General features: G+C 39.9%; 1 protein-coding gene and 1 long non-coding RNA gene across 2 annotated transcripts in view; one reads left to right on the plus strand and one right to left on the minus strand.

Moving 5' to 3' along the window:
* The window catches only part of tecpr1b (tectonin beta-propeller repeat containing 1b), a 30,187-nt gene that overhangs the window by 11,248 nt on the left and 2,647 nt on the right, over nucleotides 1-16,292 (plus strand). Inside the window, exons 12-22 of the mRNA XM_061748755.1 lie at nucleotides 1,135-1,238; nucleotides 1,329-1,484; nucleotides 3,365-3,514; nucleotides 5,004-5,161; nucleotides 5,286-5,413; nucleotides 10,289-10,382; nucleotides 10,615-10,711; nucleotides 11,497-11,576; nucleotides 13,201-13,257; nucleotides 13,350-13,524; nucleotides 15,615-15,750. Coding sequence (XP_061604739.1) covers nucleotides 1,135-1,238; nucleotides 1,329-1,484; nucleotides 3,365-3,514; nucleotides 5,004-5,161; nucleotides 5,286-5,413; nucleotides 10,289-10,382; nucleotides 10,615-10,711; nucleotides 11,497-11,576; nucleotides 13,201-13,257; nucleotides 13,350-13,524; nucleotides 15,615-15,750 — 1,335 coding nt within the window. The remainder of the gene's footprint in view (nucleotides 1-1,134; nucleotides 1,239-1,328; nucleotides 1,485-3,364; nucleotides 3,515-5,003; nucleotides 5,162-5,285; nucleotides 5,414-10,288; nucleotides 10,383-10,614; nucleotides 10,712-11,496; nucleotides 11,577-13,200; nucleotides 13,258-13,349; nucleotides 13,525-15,614; nucleotides 15,751-16,292) is intronic.
* LOC133465715 (uncharacterized) lies at nucleotides 1,347-4,686 on the minus strand. The gene is made up of 3 exons (XR_009784731.1): nucleotides 4,515-4,686; nucleotides 3,348-3,491; nucleotides 1,347-1,459 (listed from the first exon to the last, which is right to left on the minus strand). It is a non-coding gene; the product is annotated as an uncharacterized LOC133465715 (long non-coding RNA).

A 16,292-nucleotide genomic window follows, 5' to 3' on the forward strand; every position in this document is an offset into this window, starting at 1 on the left:
AGGGGAAGTCAGAAAGGAAGTAAAGAGGATGAAAATGGAAAGGTAGTTGGTCCTGATGACTTACCTGTGGAGGTATGAAGCATCTAGGAGAGGTGGCTGTGGAGTTTTTGACCAGCTTGTTCAACAGAATTCTAGTGGGTGAGAAAATGCCTGAGGAATGGAGGAAAAGAGAAAAGTGCACATTTTTAAGAACAAGTGTGATGTGCAGAGCTGTGGGAACTATAGAGGAATAGAGTTGCTGAGGCACACAATGAAGTCATGGGAAAGAGTAGTGGAGGCTAGACTCAGGACAGAAGTAATTGCCAGCAACAGTATGGTTTCATGGCTAGAAAGAGTACAACAGATGCATTGTTTGCCTTGAGAGTGTTGATGGAGAAGTACAGAGAAAGTCAAAAGGAACTACACTGTGTCTTTGTAAATCTAGAGAAAGCCTATGACAGAGTACCTAGAGAGGAACTGTGGTACTGCATGCGGAAGTCTGGAGTGGCAGAGAAGTACAGTTAGAATAGTACAGGACATGTATGAGGGGAGCAGAACAGTGGTGAGGTGTGCTGTAGGTGTGGCAGAGAAATTTAAGGTAGAGGTGGGACTGCATCAGGGATCAGCCCTGAGCCCCTTCCTGTTTGCAGTCATGATGGATAGGCTGACAGATGAGGTTAGACTGGAGTCACCGTTGGACCATGATGTTCGCAGATGACATTGTGATCTGCAGCGAAAGCAGGGAGCAGGTGGAGGAACATTTGAAAAGGTGGAGGCATGCACTGGAAAGGAGAGGAATGAAGATTCAGAGACAGAACATATGTATGTATATGACATATATTTCTACTGGCCCGAGCGGGCCATCGTCTATCTGAAGGTGGTGGCCCGACACAGGTGGCCCGTTAATGTTGGACCCTGGAAAATGTTCTTTGTTTGTTTGTTGGTTTTATTTATAGTTTACCAAAACAAGTGACTTTGAAAACCTGTGATCCTCATTTGATCTTGAACTCACATTTTATATATTCATATGTCCATTTTTGTATGTTGTGCGTCTGTTCTGTGGCATGTACTCATTTGCACTGTGCCATCTTTGTGGTTGTGCATCTGACTCACTGTGTGTGTGTGTGCGCGCGCGTGTGTGCGTGTGTGTGTCAGGCCCACTGGTCAGCTCTTTGTCACTAACCCCCGTGCAGTCTTCAGCCTGGAACGAACAGCAGAACAGAGAGGAGATCAGCAAGAAACCTCTGGAAAGAAGCAACGTATGACGAGTTTTCTTTTTTTTTTTTCTTCTTCTTCTTCATCAGTGTACAGTTATAGTACAATGCATTTGTGTTGTATTCCTTTAACAGTCCATCTGGGTGCGTAAAGGCACGCTACGTTGGTGGAGAGACTGGAAGCCGCAGCGCTGGGTGGACGTGGCCGTGGCTTTGGAACAGTCCACCAAGTCTGATGGGAGGAAGGACAGCATCTTCTTCGTTTACTACACGCAATATGATGAGAAGAAGGTAGTGTTTTAAAATTGCTTGGATTAATTTAATTTGCGCAATGTACATGCTACTTTATATATCAATGCAATCCATTTATTCATGGGCAAGTGTTCAAATATCGATTTGATTAAAGTTAAAATAAAATATAACTGCATCATGTTTTTCACTCCTGTCACAGTTGGGATTAGCCTTTGAAGTTGGTAATAGTTAAAAATGAAGTGAAACAGACAATGATTTTAGTCAATTCTTTTCCAGAATGAGTGCGCTTAAAGAGGAGAATGCTATTCATGTGGCACAGCTTGAAGCAGGCATCAGGTCAGGTGGCGATGGGCCTGGCTCAAGTTGGGGGGGGCAGAACAAAAAAGTAAAGAAATGAGGCAAATTTAATTTTAATCTGATCACAGAAGCATCAAACATTTTGTTGCAAATAGTCAAGAGGGTCGCAAGAAATGTGTTGGGAGAAAAAACTTAGGGGTGGGACTCGATTAAAAAAAAATTATCTCATCAATTAGAAGCTTTGTAATTAGTTAATCTTGATTAATTGCATTTTAAGTGTATAACAATATTTGTTCTAAAAAAACATGGTTTAATTAAAATTGATTTTAGTGGGAAATTGAACACAGGAATATGAACTCTGGAACAAATTTATTTCATTGCATTTCCATACAAAACTGTAGAAAAATTAATAGAAAATATCCTTGGCCAAAATTAAACACCCCTAAATTTAAAGTGCCGTTTTAGGACAGTTGTTTTTTTTAATTGTTTTTATTATTATTTTGAATAACAGTATTGCTTTTAAATGCAAGTGCCATGCGGACACCATGTTGGAAGTTTGAAGTGAATTTGTGTGCACAATTTGTGAACTTGTGTGCACAATTTGCACAAAACCGCGCTTATTAGGGCTTCCATCGGGTACGCTTTTTTTTTTAAATTTAATTGTATTATTATTATTATTTTTATTTTTTTTATGCATCAATGTTAGGGATGTCCCAATCCAACTTTTTAACTTGCGATCCGATACCGATATTGCAGCCTTGAGTTTTGGCCGATACTGGCATCGGTCTGATCCGATATCAGCAATAATCATACATATTTTACTTATTTTGTAGTATAGAATTTTAGAAAAGGCTTTATCAAGTGATATTACTGAAACAGAGATCAATAATCAACAACAGGATTCTATGAAAAAACTGACCCATAATAACCAATGGGTTACATAAAGTAACTCAAAATAAGAATGTACTACAATTGAATAAAATATTTTTTTTTATAAGAAACTACTGAAAAATAACTTAAATAAAACCAATAAATATATATATTTTAATGGCAAAATAATCACTGCTTAACTTAAACATAAACATAGTCTACATTTGACTAGATTAACTCTTACACTGCCATTGACGGATTTAGATTCCATGTTAACTGGGAGGGCCGGTGGACAAGGTGCACACCAAGAGTAGCACAATGTTCGCTGAATTGAAGCAAAAAATGTGACAAAACTCGTTATTTGGATGTTTTCTAAAACTACAATAATATAGAGTGCATTTTTTTCTTATAAACAAAAAATGCATTAGACTTTTTTTTGTGAAGCTGGAATAGATTAATAGCATTTCAATGGGGTTTTGAGTTATGAACGTGGTCCTGAAACAAATTAAAGTCATATCTCAAGGCACCAATGTAATAGCAATGAAATGCAGTGGCAATTTGTGAATGCATAATAATATGATAAGGTGATTTATTTGGTTTTCAGTCATAACGGCCTTCTGAGGGATACCATAACTACGATGTGGCCCGCAATGAAAATGAGTTTAAGACTCCTAACTAACTGATTAACAGATGTCCCAAGACTTTAGTCCCAGACTCCCGAGTTAATGCTCCCACCTTTGGCTTATCTCCAGTACCTTCACATCTCCATCAATGAAGTGACAGCGCTGGTTCCGGTGTTGCGGGACTGCCACTATGCCTTTGCCGCGTACACAGCCCACAGGACCAGACTGAGGAGTCCCCTGGTCCTGGCAGCCCAAACTGAAAAGGACATGAATGACTGGGTAAGCGTTCAAACTACAGTCTTCCCACGTTATTCCATGGGGATAGGGACCGAGCCCTGCCGCAAATAGCAAAAATCCGCGAGTAATCTCCACCCTCCCAAAAAGAAGAAGGTGGCCAAGCACTACATGAAGCTCCTTAACTCACTTCAACATATTTCTTTGGCACCACAAAATACCACCAAAGCAATACTATTATAGTTGACAGGACTTTGGCTTAGTTGTTCAGCCATTAATGAAGGATAGGTTTGCTAAAAAAAATCTGACGGTGGCAAAGCACTTCAAGTCGCTTCAACATAGTTCCTTGCCATTAGGTTGGCACCATAGCAATACTATGATATTAGACAAGACGATTAATCATGGTTCATTGTTTGCACCTCTGGTATGTTGCGATTTGATGAGTTTTTACAGTATGCTTAGTTTAATGCCATCGAATGTGGGGAAAGGAGACCCACAGTTACTGATATCCTTTTCAGCTGGTTATTGAATTCGGGAGAACAATAAATCACACAAACACAATGAGGACATTCCTGCAGGAACTGCTGTCAGCCACAGCTCACGCTCTTGAGAGTCACATGCCACCCCACTAGGCCCCACCTCTTAATAGGACATGCACATACACAGACACTACAATATGTGCAGCATTTTCTATATGTTCGATGCTTGCAATTAGTTTTTTTTTGTGTTCAAATACATTTACAATGTGTTTAATAAGGGTCGGACTCGCCGTTTAAATCCTCATTCACTATTCGCATAGACACTAGCGGATCACAATCGAATTGTTACTCCTTGTACTTTTGTGAAATAAAGACATGTCAGAGTTGAACAAATGAAAAATAATTTGATAACTATCTATAGCTCCCTGGTTAAGTACTGGTCACAAATGTTGTCACAACACCGGAAAAGACAGCTGACATGTTTTGGTTGGCGTGTTTTAGCAACTTATTTTGTCTATGGAAAAAAACGGTTGCCAAAATGCTTCTCTTAGTTTAAAATGGCTTACTTTAACCATATCCCGCGGCGGTCTCAGTTCCATAATCGCCTAAATGCACGCTGGCTGGCTGGAAACATCTGCTTCTGCTTCTCTTGTCAATCATCTGCCAAGATGTGGTGAATCAATCTTGCATAACGTCATTCAATTTGCCTGCCACAAACATCCATGCAGCTCCTTGGGCACGGCCATCAGACGCCTCGTTCTGTAGCTCGATGAGCCATGTGATCTGCTACAGTAGCTGCTGTCGAAGTGCGCATGTGCAGTTAGTCTAAAATGGCAGCGGCCTTGAGCAACGGAGGTAAATGCAGCATTGCAGCTCTTGTCAGATTTAATTAAGTACTGTGTTATTCTTTGATTTGTTTTGATTCGAATATGAAAACTATGACTCTGGAGTCGTTTTTTCAGGCGGACTCTCGAGCGAATCCGAATCACCGCTCATTAGTTTGTGGCTGTAGTGTTGATTGAATGTCATACTGATGTGTTGTTTCTGTTGTCTAGTTGAGGTTGTTGTCTGACGTTTGCTGCAACTGTCGGGGGATTACAGCGCTCCCCTCCAGACAGGCCCTGTGGTCCACAACGACCAAAGGGGACATTTATGTCCATGAGCCATCCTTTTCCCTGGAGGCGGCCACGCAAACGCTGTCATGTGACCTCATGTAAGACTGACACCATCGCTGTCTTTAATTCTGCTTGAATGATGCTAACATACTAATGTGTTTCTTCCTTACGCTCACACGCTAACACGCTAACTCTCGCTGCTTCTACTGTGTGGCACTGTAGGTTCTGGCGTCAGGTCCCGGGCCACCTGCGCTGTGTAGAGTCTAACAGTCTGGGGCTGGTGTGGGGCATCGGGTGGGATGGCACGGCCTGGGTGTACAGTGGGTGCTCTGGGCGACAGGCCAACCCGGGTAAAAACGCAAAAACATCTCATCAGTTTGTGCACTTGTAGTATCATGGCTGCCTTTTATTATTCGTTTATAATCATACTGTATATCGATGTCAGTGCACGGACAGTGGTGGGCAAATTACGGCTGCTGTATTCTTTAATCCGTTCCACTGAGCATTTACGTTATCAACAGTCCTGTCATTTTTGTGAAATTAATTTAGCCCCTCCCCCAAAATTGGTTCATTAAAATATATTTATTAATTTGTTTATTTCACTCATTTAGCTTATTCAATATTTGCCTAATGGATTTATTGTAAAGAATTAAACACTTTTAGTAAAATAAACAATATTACATGTGCATGTAATTTTGTAACATTTTGTTTAGGAACTGAATAATTAAAATCAAATGCGTTCATTTTCATTGATAGTAAATAATGAAACAATTTTACACATACATTTTATTTAGTAAAATCTAATTTGATAATGATTTAATTAATTATGATCAAATGTAGGCTTTACACGATCGGGATTTTTGGGGCTGATCACAGATCAAAGAGTTAAAAAAAACGAAAACGGATCACCGATCCGATCACAAGGTGGATCAATGTGTCTATTTAAATGACCTGTTCGTTTACTGTATATACTTGTGTATTTAATTGCTCAAAAAATTCCATTTACAATAAATAATGTATCTTTGTTCATTTATTTATGCCAGTGAGGCATAGTGACAGACAAAACAAATTAATGGTCTTCTGTTAGATGGCAGGAAGTAAATACAGTAATTAATGTATCCACTTTTTGTGACATATCTGTTTGTTGGTGTGCCGTGAGATTTTTCAATTGTAAAATATGTTCCTTGGCTCATAAAGGTTGGAAATCACTGCTCTAGGCAGATTGTGTATTCTAATCAGTCAGGTCAAACCAACATTACAACATCACAGAAATAATGGGGGCTAACTTACTGGAATTAAATTACTTTATTGTAATTGAATTACTTCACCCACACCGAAACTTCAGACCATGATTCGACAGAACGGCGGCATGTTTACGTACAACCATTAGTGCTAGCACTAGCTTGCTAGGCTACATAACGTTTTTGTTGCCTGCTTGAGAGCCGTATCGTATTAAAAGTACGTGAACATACCTCAAGCAAGCCTTAAACAAACATCCTCTCCTGTCCTGAGCACCGGTGACCACCAACACACGTTTTTTCCCCATTTTGTCGGCTCAATCCACTCTTGTTGTCGTCGACACGGTAACGAGTGTATCCGGTCGCATTTGAGTTGACAAGATAAAGCCCAATGATCGTAAAAAACGGGATGCGGTGGTATCGGAATACAAGATTTTATTGGAGTAGTCTGACATAGCCCAATCGTGAAAGAGCAAATTTGTCTTGTAGTCTGATGTCCCATACCTCCGACATGTTTTTTTTTTAAAAACTTTATTGTCAGTCAGATATTTTCTGTACTACGTCAAAAGACGTACGACAAGGCTAAAAATAAACTAGCGTTTGGATTCAAACATAATGTGCAGGATCGCGACGCGGACTAAATGTCTTTTGCAGACATTATTTATATATATTTGCAATAACGTCATTGATCGGATCGGCGAATTACGACATTAAAGCCGATCAGCCAATCAGCATAAAATCTAATTATCGGCCGATACCGATCAGACTGATAAAATCGGTGTAAAGTCGAATAAAATGTATAGAATCATATTTATTCCTCCATTCATTCGTCAAATTCAATCATTATTTATTCATTGGAAATAAAAACTAATGATGTACAAAAACGAAAATTCTTGACCGAAAACGACGAGCCCATGGTCGAAAACCGAAAGCCAGGGCAACGGAAGAAATTATCAATCAAACTGAATTTGTAAGCACTTTTCATAGAAAAAAAAGGCTAAATAAAGCGCTTTACATTAATTAAAATATAAAAATAAATCAAAACCGCCAATTATGAATTATAAGACTATACCAACTATTAGTAAAATTACATTTGTCTATGACTGCAGAGCTGCCAACCTATAGAAATTCACTTCCAGAACAATTTGTCTGAATTTCTATATTTTTAAAATGTCAAGAACATTAATATGGTGTACATTATGAAGTAATCTTTCCTCTATAGTTGTAATCGTTAATAAATTATGGCTTCAATATTTGTTATTGCTGTCAAATGTTACAGAACGTCCATATTCTAATAGGATATTGATGAACGTCGCCTCGTTACCGCCTTTTCACTGATTGTTCCGATATTGGGGGGGATAAAAATCTAATCCACATTACCGCCTCGTGCACATTGAACAGCTGCTTGGTGCACAGTATTTTCTCATGTTCTCCGGTAAGCCGCGGAGGCGAAAGTTCTCTTTGCCTCCGGTGTCAACGCATTGTAAGACACTGACTCTTCTTACCATGCTTCAGGAAGTAAAATGCATGCTCTATTGGGTTAAGCTCCAGTGATTGACTTGGCCAGAAAGTCCATTCAGTGTTCAGTGTGTGTTACTTCTTACCATGCTTCTTGCAAATGTAACAAAGGGAGGACGAGGAGAGGATAGGCGAAGACAATGTCAAAGCCATGCTAATTGCTAAGCTATCGTTACATGCAGTCACAAAACATCGATATAAGTGATTTGGTGATTCAGTACACTTGTCACATAGATTTGGCTGGAACTGCGTTTTTGTGGAGAGTAACTAACTTTGAGCAACAAAATAAAAGGCCAATTAATACGTTTAGAGAGATAAATATAAAATAATACATGTCCACATAGGACGCCGCGTCTGAACTGGAAATTAATTAGGACGTCACTGCACACGTCACTTCAGAATGTGAGCAGGTTAAAAAAAAAAAAAATATATATATATATATATATATATATATATATATATATATATATATATATAATACATACTACATACAGTGGGTATGGAAAGTATTCAGACCCCCTTAAATATTTCACTTTGTCATATTGCAGCCATTTGCTAAAATAACTTAAGTTCATTTTTTTCCTCATTAATGTACACACAGGACCCCATATTAACAGAAAAAAACGGAATTGTTGAATTTTTTGCAGATTTATTAAAAAAGAAAAACTGAAATATCACACAGCCATAAGTATTCAGACCCTTTGCTCAGTATTTAGTAGAAGGACCCTTTTGAGCTAATACAGCCATGAGTCTTTTTGGGAATGATGGAATAAGTTTTTCACACCTGGATTTGGGGATCCTCTGCCATTCCTCCTTGCAGATCCTCTCCAGTTCTGTCAGGTTGGATGGGGACCGTTGGTGGACAGCCATTTTCAGGTCTCTCCAGAGATGCTCAATTGGGTTTAAGTCAGGGCTCTGGCTGGGCCATTCAAGAACAGTCATGGGGTTGTTCCGAAGCCACTCCTTTGTTATTTTAGCTGTGTGCTTAGAGTCATTGTCTTGTTGGAAAGTGAACCTTCGGCCCAGTCTGAGGTCCTGAGCACTCTCGAGAAGGTTTTCGTCCAGGATATCCCTGTACTTGGCCGCATTCATCTTTCCTTCGATTGCAACCAGTTGTCCTGTCCCTGCAGCTGAAAAACATCCCCACAGCATGATGCCGCCACCACCAAGCTTGACTGTTGGGACTGTATTGGACAGGTGACGAGCAGTGCCTGGTTTTCTCCACACATACCGCTTAGAATTAAGGCCAACAAGTTCTATCTTGGTCTCATCAGACCAGAGAATCTTATTTCTCACCATCTTGGAGTCCTTCGGGTGTTTTTTAGCAAACTCCATGCGGGCTTTCATGTGTCAAGACCGTTGAGTAGTTGGGTAAGGTATTGACTTGGCCAGTCTAAGACCTTCCACTTTTTCCCCCTGATGAAGTCCTTTGTTGTGTTGGCAGTGTGTTTTGGGTCATTGTCTTGTTCCATAAAGAAGTGTCTCCTGATTAGTTTAGATGCATCATTCTTTAAATTGCCAAACAAAATGGTTTGCCAACCTTGACAGGGCGTGGGTGAAGGTATCACAATCCACCGTTCGAAGAAGACTTCGAGAGAAGAAATATAGAGGCCATACCACAAGATGCAAACCACTCATCAGCAAAAAGAATCTCAAAGGCCAGATTTTGTACAGAAGTACAGAGATGAGCCACAAAGGTTTTGGAACAAAGTTTTCTGGACTGATGAGACCAAGATTAACCTCTACCAAAGGGATGGAAAGGCCAAAGTATGGAGAAAGACAGGATCTGCTTATGATCCAAAACACGCAAGCTCATCTGTGAAGCATGGTGGAGGTAATGTCATGGCTTGGGCTTACATTGCTGCTTCTGGAACGGGCTCACTCGTCTTTATTGATGCGAGTTAAAACCCTACCATGCAAAGTGAAAGCCATGTCAAATCCCCCCCAGAAACGCAAGAGGCAGGGTACACCCTCAACTGGTCGTCAGCCAATCGCAGGGCACATATAGACAAACAACCATTCACACTCACACAAGGGTACTCACAATTAACAGAGACGCTCCGCAGCGCCAACGTTAGTAAAATAGTTATGTTAATCTACAAATGAGCTGGCCTATCTGTCCGTTTTAAAAATTGAATTGTCAATCAAATCTTCATATTGCACCCCACTCTACATCTAAATAGCATATACAATAGAGAACTACTGCACTATGTACATAGCGTATTCTATTTTTCTATTTTTATATAGTGTCATTTAAACCATTTAAATGTCTGGGATATAAAGAGAATTGACAATTAAAAATCCTTAAATTCTTGAAAATGTGCCCCTTGAGCACAAAATTTTGCCCACCCCTGAACTAGATGAGTAACTAGTAGGTTTTTTGTGTAATAAAATGTTTGCGGCATTGAAAACATTTTTTTTTTGTTTTTTATTTTTTTATTTTTTATTTTTTTTTTACTCTGGTGGCAGAAGATGCAGGTCATGTGCACCAGCAGACTGATGTCAGGAGTGTGCACGTGTATGAGAATCAAAGATGGAACCCCATGACCGGCTACACAGACAGGTAGGACAATGGCGGAATAAACAAATACAGTCATGCTCAAAAACATTGGCACCCCAGGGTTTAGTAAATAGAAATCATTTTGGTAATCCTAATTGGCCTAAAACAGGAAAAATGTAGTCAGATTTTATGTAAGACAGGCTTTTTTACAGTTAGGGGCCCAATGTTTTTACCCATGACTGTATGTAACGTTTGTGTGTGTGTGTGCGTGCGTGCGTGTGTGTTTTTCTGCCAGAGGGCTTCCCACCGACCGCCCCATGTGGAGTGACGAGAGCGGACTGAAGGAGAGCACCAAAAGCAACACGGAGCCACCTTCTCCTCAGTGGGCTTGGGTAAGTGGGGATTCTATATTAATGTCAATGTTTTTATTTAATACGGAGCAGTAATTCAATTGACTGACAGACAGTAAGTTTCTACCTTACTCTGTCTTGGTCTGATTGGTATTTTTCTCCCTATTGGGCAGTTATGATTTTGAACTCTTTCTAGCAACAGTTTAATTTTGATTAAACTATGACATGTTATGATTGAGTCCTAGCAACACTACCTAGCAACAAGTCGCAATGTTTTTCATTGGTTTACGGGCAATTATTATTGAACTTGATAAACTCTATAAAAAAAATTTTTTCCCCATTAGCCAATGGGAAAATTATGATTAGGTCTGGGGAACTCTGCCTCGCAGCAAGTGGCCAGTTTTCTTTAATTGGCCCATGCGCCAGGATTTAGCCCTATGAACGCTGCCTAGCAACAAGAGGTCACTTCTTTCATTGGCCTGTGGGGCAGTTCAAATTAAGCCCTATAATCTCTGCCTAGCAACAAGAAGTCCATTTTTCCCATTGACCTATGGGGAAGTTATAATTAAGTCCTATAAACTCTGCCTAGCAACAAGTGTCCATTTTATTCAGTGGTCTTTGGGCAGTTTGGATTGAGCCCCATAAACTGCCCTAGCTACAAGTGGCTTGTGAATGTGAAATCGTCTATAGTCCACCAACAGTTATGAGCGTGATTGACGTGAACTCGTGAAGACAGTTATTGCCATTGAAATTGTGACATTTTATGCTTTGAAAATGTTCATCAGTCATCCACATTTCAATAGCTATACCACTTCCCTGTGTTCCAGGTGTCCGAGTGGGCTTTGGACCACAGTGTTCCCGGGGGGACGGACAAGGATGGATGGCAGTATGCTGCCGACTTTCCCGTGTATGTAGCAATTATTGCATCAAACTCAGGAAGTACATCCCATTAGTTAGCAAATTAGCTGGGCTACGTCAAGATTAAATCACTGATGTTGATTACGGTGCAGATCCAGACATTTGCTGTTACAAAATTAAACACACATAACAAAAGAATTACACCTGTTGAATGTTCAAATCCATCACAGACTTTGTTTCTGTCTTTGTTTTTATTCACAAAAATCGCTAACACAATGAATGAAAAACACCATTGATGAAATAACGAAAATTAGCATCGAACTCGCGGCACTTATATCTCTCAAAAGACTAAATATTGGTGCACAAACGCTGTATAAATGCATACAAAAAGGCAATATAACAATACTCTCTGGCATATATTCTTCAAATTCTGTGAAAAACAAGTTATAACAACAATATTCTATCGTGACTTCTACTTTTTTGTGTGACTGCGCGTGTGTGTTTCATAGCCAGTATCACACTGCCCCTCAAAAGCCAAGACATGCACAGCAGGAACAGCGATCGTCAATAAAACTAAACCTCAGTTGCATCAAGAAGTTCAAAGCAAATGATGTTCCCACCATATACTGACAGTAAAAATAAATAAATAAATAACTGAGTTGAACTTTAATTCACTGCCAGCCTTCCCAGTGACATCAATGGCAGTGAATGTGTTAATTATTTTGCACTTTAAAAGTTTAATTTGTATTTAATATATATTGTGGTTATATTTTTCCCGTTTTTCAAATTTATTTGTAATACCGTCAATGGCAGTGAATGTCTGAAATGTTATTTTGCACTTTAAAAAAAATCTAATTTGTTTTTAATATTTATTGAGATTATTTTCCCCATTTTTCAATTTTGTTTTATACCGTACCTTCAATATTACCTCCATTTTATGGTCATAAAAACTGTGAAACATGCCTCTATTCAGGTATGTCCAAAGCACACACATTCACAACGATATCAGAATTTGCACATTCACATTTAATTTTTTAGTAATTTTAAAAAGAAATGAATAATTTCACTATGTTCGTACTCTTAAGTAATTCTTTGGAGGACTGCTTTTTATTTACTTGAGTCATATTATTTTCGAGTAACAGTAATCTTACTTGAGTCCAATATTTGGCAACTCTACCCACCTCTGTTCGTTACCCACAGTTTTACGAAGAGCATTTGAAGGCGATGAGGATGAGCAGGGAGCAGTTTGAAACCTGCCTGCAGAGCCGCTTCGGTATATAATTTTTCCGTTGTCCCAAAGCTCGTGTTAGTTGGACACCGCTACATTTATTATGACTTCCTCAATTTCCCACAATGCCGTTTACAGTACAAGTCCGCCAAAATAGTAATCAGAAATCACTCCTCCAGCCCCTCTACTATAAGAGGCGCTTTCTGATGACACTGCGCCACCGCTATTCCAAAATAAAGCATTTTTATATTCGAGGACGCATTGCGTTGCGTCAGATGGCTTGTAAACTAGCCGCGCTGCGACATGGCGTTCCATGACCCCCGCCACCACATACACAATAAATGGGAAAATCGACAGCACGCTTTGCGTTTCAAAGTGTGGTGTGAAAAAGCTTTTAGTCAGATGAACAAGAGAATGGATTTAAATGGCTTTATGTTTCTTGTAGAACATTCCATGGCCACAAAACCCTGAAGGATTTTGTTCGGCGAAGACGTTGGACAAGGTAACACTTCCCAGCTCCATGCACATGTTGGTGATTTACAGATTCCAAATTACACGCAGTGACGACGTGTGTGTGTGTGTGTGTGTGTCCAGGAAGTGTAAGATCACACTGTGCGGTCCGTGGCAGCCGGTCCGGCCCATCCCTCTTTGTGACATCTCTCTGATGCCATGCCTGGCCGACAGCAGCATAGAGCAGGTCCCCCTGTGGGCCCTCAGTGACAAGGGGGACGTGCTGTGTCGGTTGGGCGTCACCCCACAAAACCCAGCGGTGAGAGTGTCTCTATCTGTGTCTGTGTGGGTGTGCGCGCGTTTGTACAATGTTCCCTCGCTATTTGCAGGGGATAGGGACCTATGAGTGGCCGTTAGGGACATTATTCAGGATTAGCTCTCACACTTAATATTCAAATGCTTTCACACACACACAAACTACTGAAAGGCTCTCATAGTCACAGCTCAAACACTCTCATACACACGAGTCTACTCAAACACTCTCATTATCACAAACACTCTCATACACACAAGTCTTGCTCTCATTAACACTACTCAAGCACTCACATGCGCGAGTCTTGCTCTCATAAGGACTACTCAAACACTCATTAACACTACTCAAACACTCATACACATGAGTCTTGCTCTCATAAGGACTACTCAAACACTCTCATTAACACTACTCAAATGTCTTCACACGAGCACGTCAATCACGTTCTCGCACACATCACTGGCATTCCCGAGTTCATGTCAATCATGCTCATGCACACGTTGATTATGTTCACACGTGAGTAGTGTAAATCTTTTATTAGGTAGTTCAATTCAAAAAGTGAAATCATAGGGATGAACTGCACACACTCAGAGTGAAGTATTTCATATTTAAAACATGTATTATTTTGATGATTATAGCACATAACAAATTAAAAAAAATCCCCATATTGAGAAACTAAAATATGTTAAACGCAATAGCGAATAAATTCAAGAAAGTTTGATTATTATTATTTTTTTTAATGTAGAAATTTGGCTGGAATTTGCCCTCTGAAAAGTACTCCAGTTTTGTGCGTGAGTATGATTGTCATGAACTCGTGAATGCCAGCGATGTCTGCGAGAATGTTATTGACGTGCTCGCGTGAGCGCATTTGAGAAGTGTTGACGAGAGTGTTTGAGTAGGGTTAATGAGTGTTTGAGTAGTCCTTATGAGAGCAATACTCGTGCGTGTTTGAGTATTCCTAATGAGAGCAAGACTTGTGCGTATGTGAGTGTTTGAGTTGTGTTTATGAGAGCCTTTCAGTAGTTTGTGCGTGTGTGAAACCATTTGAATAGTAAGTGTGAGATCTAATCCTAAATAATGTCCCTAACGGCCCTTTATAGGGACCGAACCCTGCCACAGTAATTCACATCCCCCCTTAAAAGGGTTATAAATGGCTATAGATGGATACAGTTCAGTTTATTGCAGGTGTTACGTCTATGATACCAATACAAGATATACTGTAGGTGCAGGTATTATTTTTGTCCACTTGAGGACACCATCCTCACATTCTACACTGTAACAGGGGTGTCACACTCATTTTTGTTGCAGGCCACGTCGTTATGGTTTAAACCCCTTGGAGGTCAGTTATGACTGTGAACTTATATAAATGTATGATCTCTTCATATTATTACATATACACACGAAAATTGATGGAGAACTAGTTTTCAAATCAGAGGCCAGTAAAAAGTGTTTAGTTCAATTATATTCAGTTTATTTTGAAAGGGGGTAACAGAATGTTATTAAAAGTGAAGACAATTTGCAATTTATAGCAAAGAATATAAGGATGCACGAATTGTTTTTGTGGGCTGCATAAAATGATGTTGGGCCGTATCTGGCCCGCAGGCCTTGATTTATATCCTTTTGTTGTAGTGTCTGTGACTTTGAATGTGTGTGGCTTTAAAAGGTGGGGCCTCTACAGTACGCCTAATAATATTAAAAACATGAAAATTATTAAACATAGGATCTATACACTTTATTTTTTTATTTTTTTATTTTTTTTAATACATAAATAAAATAGAGGTCATAGATCCAGTTTAGTCTGAAAGTCCAGAATAAAGTGCATGATAATTGTGCAAAATCATGAGAGTACAGATATGTTAGGATTGGCCTACTTCGGGCACATATTTTAGGTATTAGGTATATTTAGCTTCAGGCCTGAGTCTTGGTTGCTTACTGCTGTAAACTTTCCACTGGTTTTCCAGTGAATAACAACAACAACAAAAAAGTCCCACCTCAAAAAAATTCTGAATAGGTTAATCTGCGAGTAAGCAGAGTAATGCTCCCTGTATTGTCTTTATTTTTAATTTTTATTTTACATTGAAGCTTTTGACTTGTTCCAGGGCAGCTCATGGCTTCATGTGGGCACGGACCAGCCCTTCAAATCCATCTCCATAGGCGGAGCCAGTCAGGTGTGGGCCATTGCCAAGGATGGAGCTGTCTTCTACAGGGGTTCCGTGTCCCCCCAAAACCCTGCAGGTAAACCTAAAAAAAAAAAACGGGTATGAGTGTTTGAATAATACTGTACTTGCACCAACTTTCAGTGTAAAGTTATGTTTTAAAGGATACAAGAATTCAAGGATCTTTGTCATACCACCGCACATTTACACGAGATCGCACTTGTTTAGAGATGAAGATAAAAATACTAATTTGCAGTTGTGAATGTGTGCAAAGGTGCAAATGCAGTAAGGATTTGGTAGCAGCGAAAATACAAATGCCAGAGGCTTTAATTGCATATATTTCCATGGGTCTTTGTACTTTGAATAGAATAACGTGTTTATCGTTTAGGGATGAATAGCTATTTGGGGGGGGGGGGGGGGGTGCTGATGTTGGTGCTACAGAGCACTTCGAGTTATCAGTCTAAAAGCCTCTGGAAAGAAGCTGTTCCTCAGCCTGGTGGTCCTGCATTGGATGCTCCGTAGCCTCCTGCCCGAGGGGAGCGGCTGGAGGAGCGTGTGTGCAGGATGGGTTGAGTCTCCTGATGATACAGCGAGCCCTCTTTTTGCACCGGCTGGTCAAGA

This window comes from Phyllopteryx taeniolatus, chromosome 16 (assembly GCF_024500385.1).
Source record: "Phyllopteryx taeniolatus isolate TA_2022b chromosome 16, UOR_Ptae_1.2, whole genome shotgun sequence".
Classification (NCBI taxonomy): domain Eukaryota; kingdom Metazoa; phylum Chordata; class Actinopteri; order Syngnathiformes; family Syngnathidae; genus Phyllopteryx; species Phyllopteryx taeniolatus.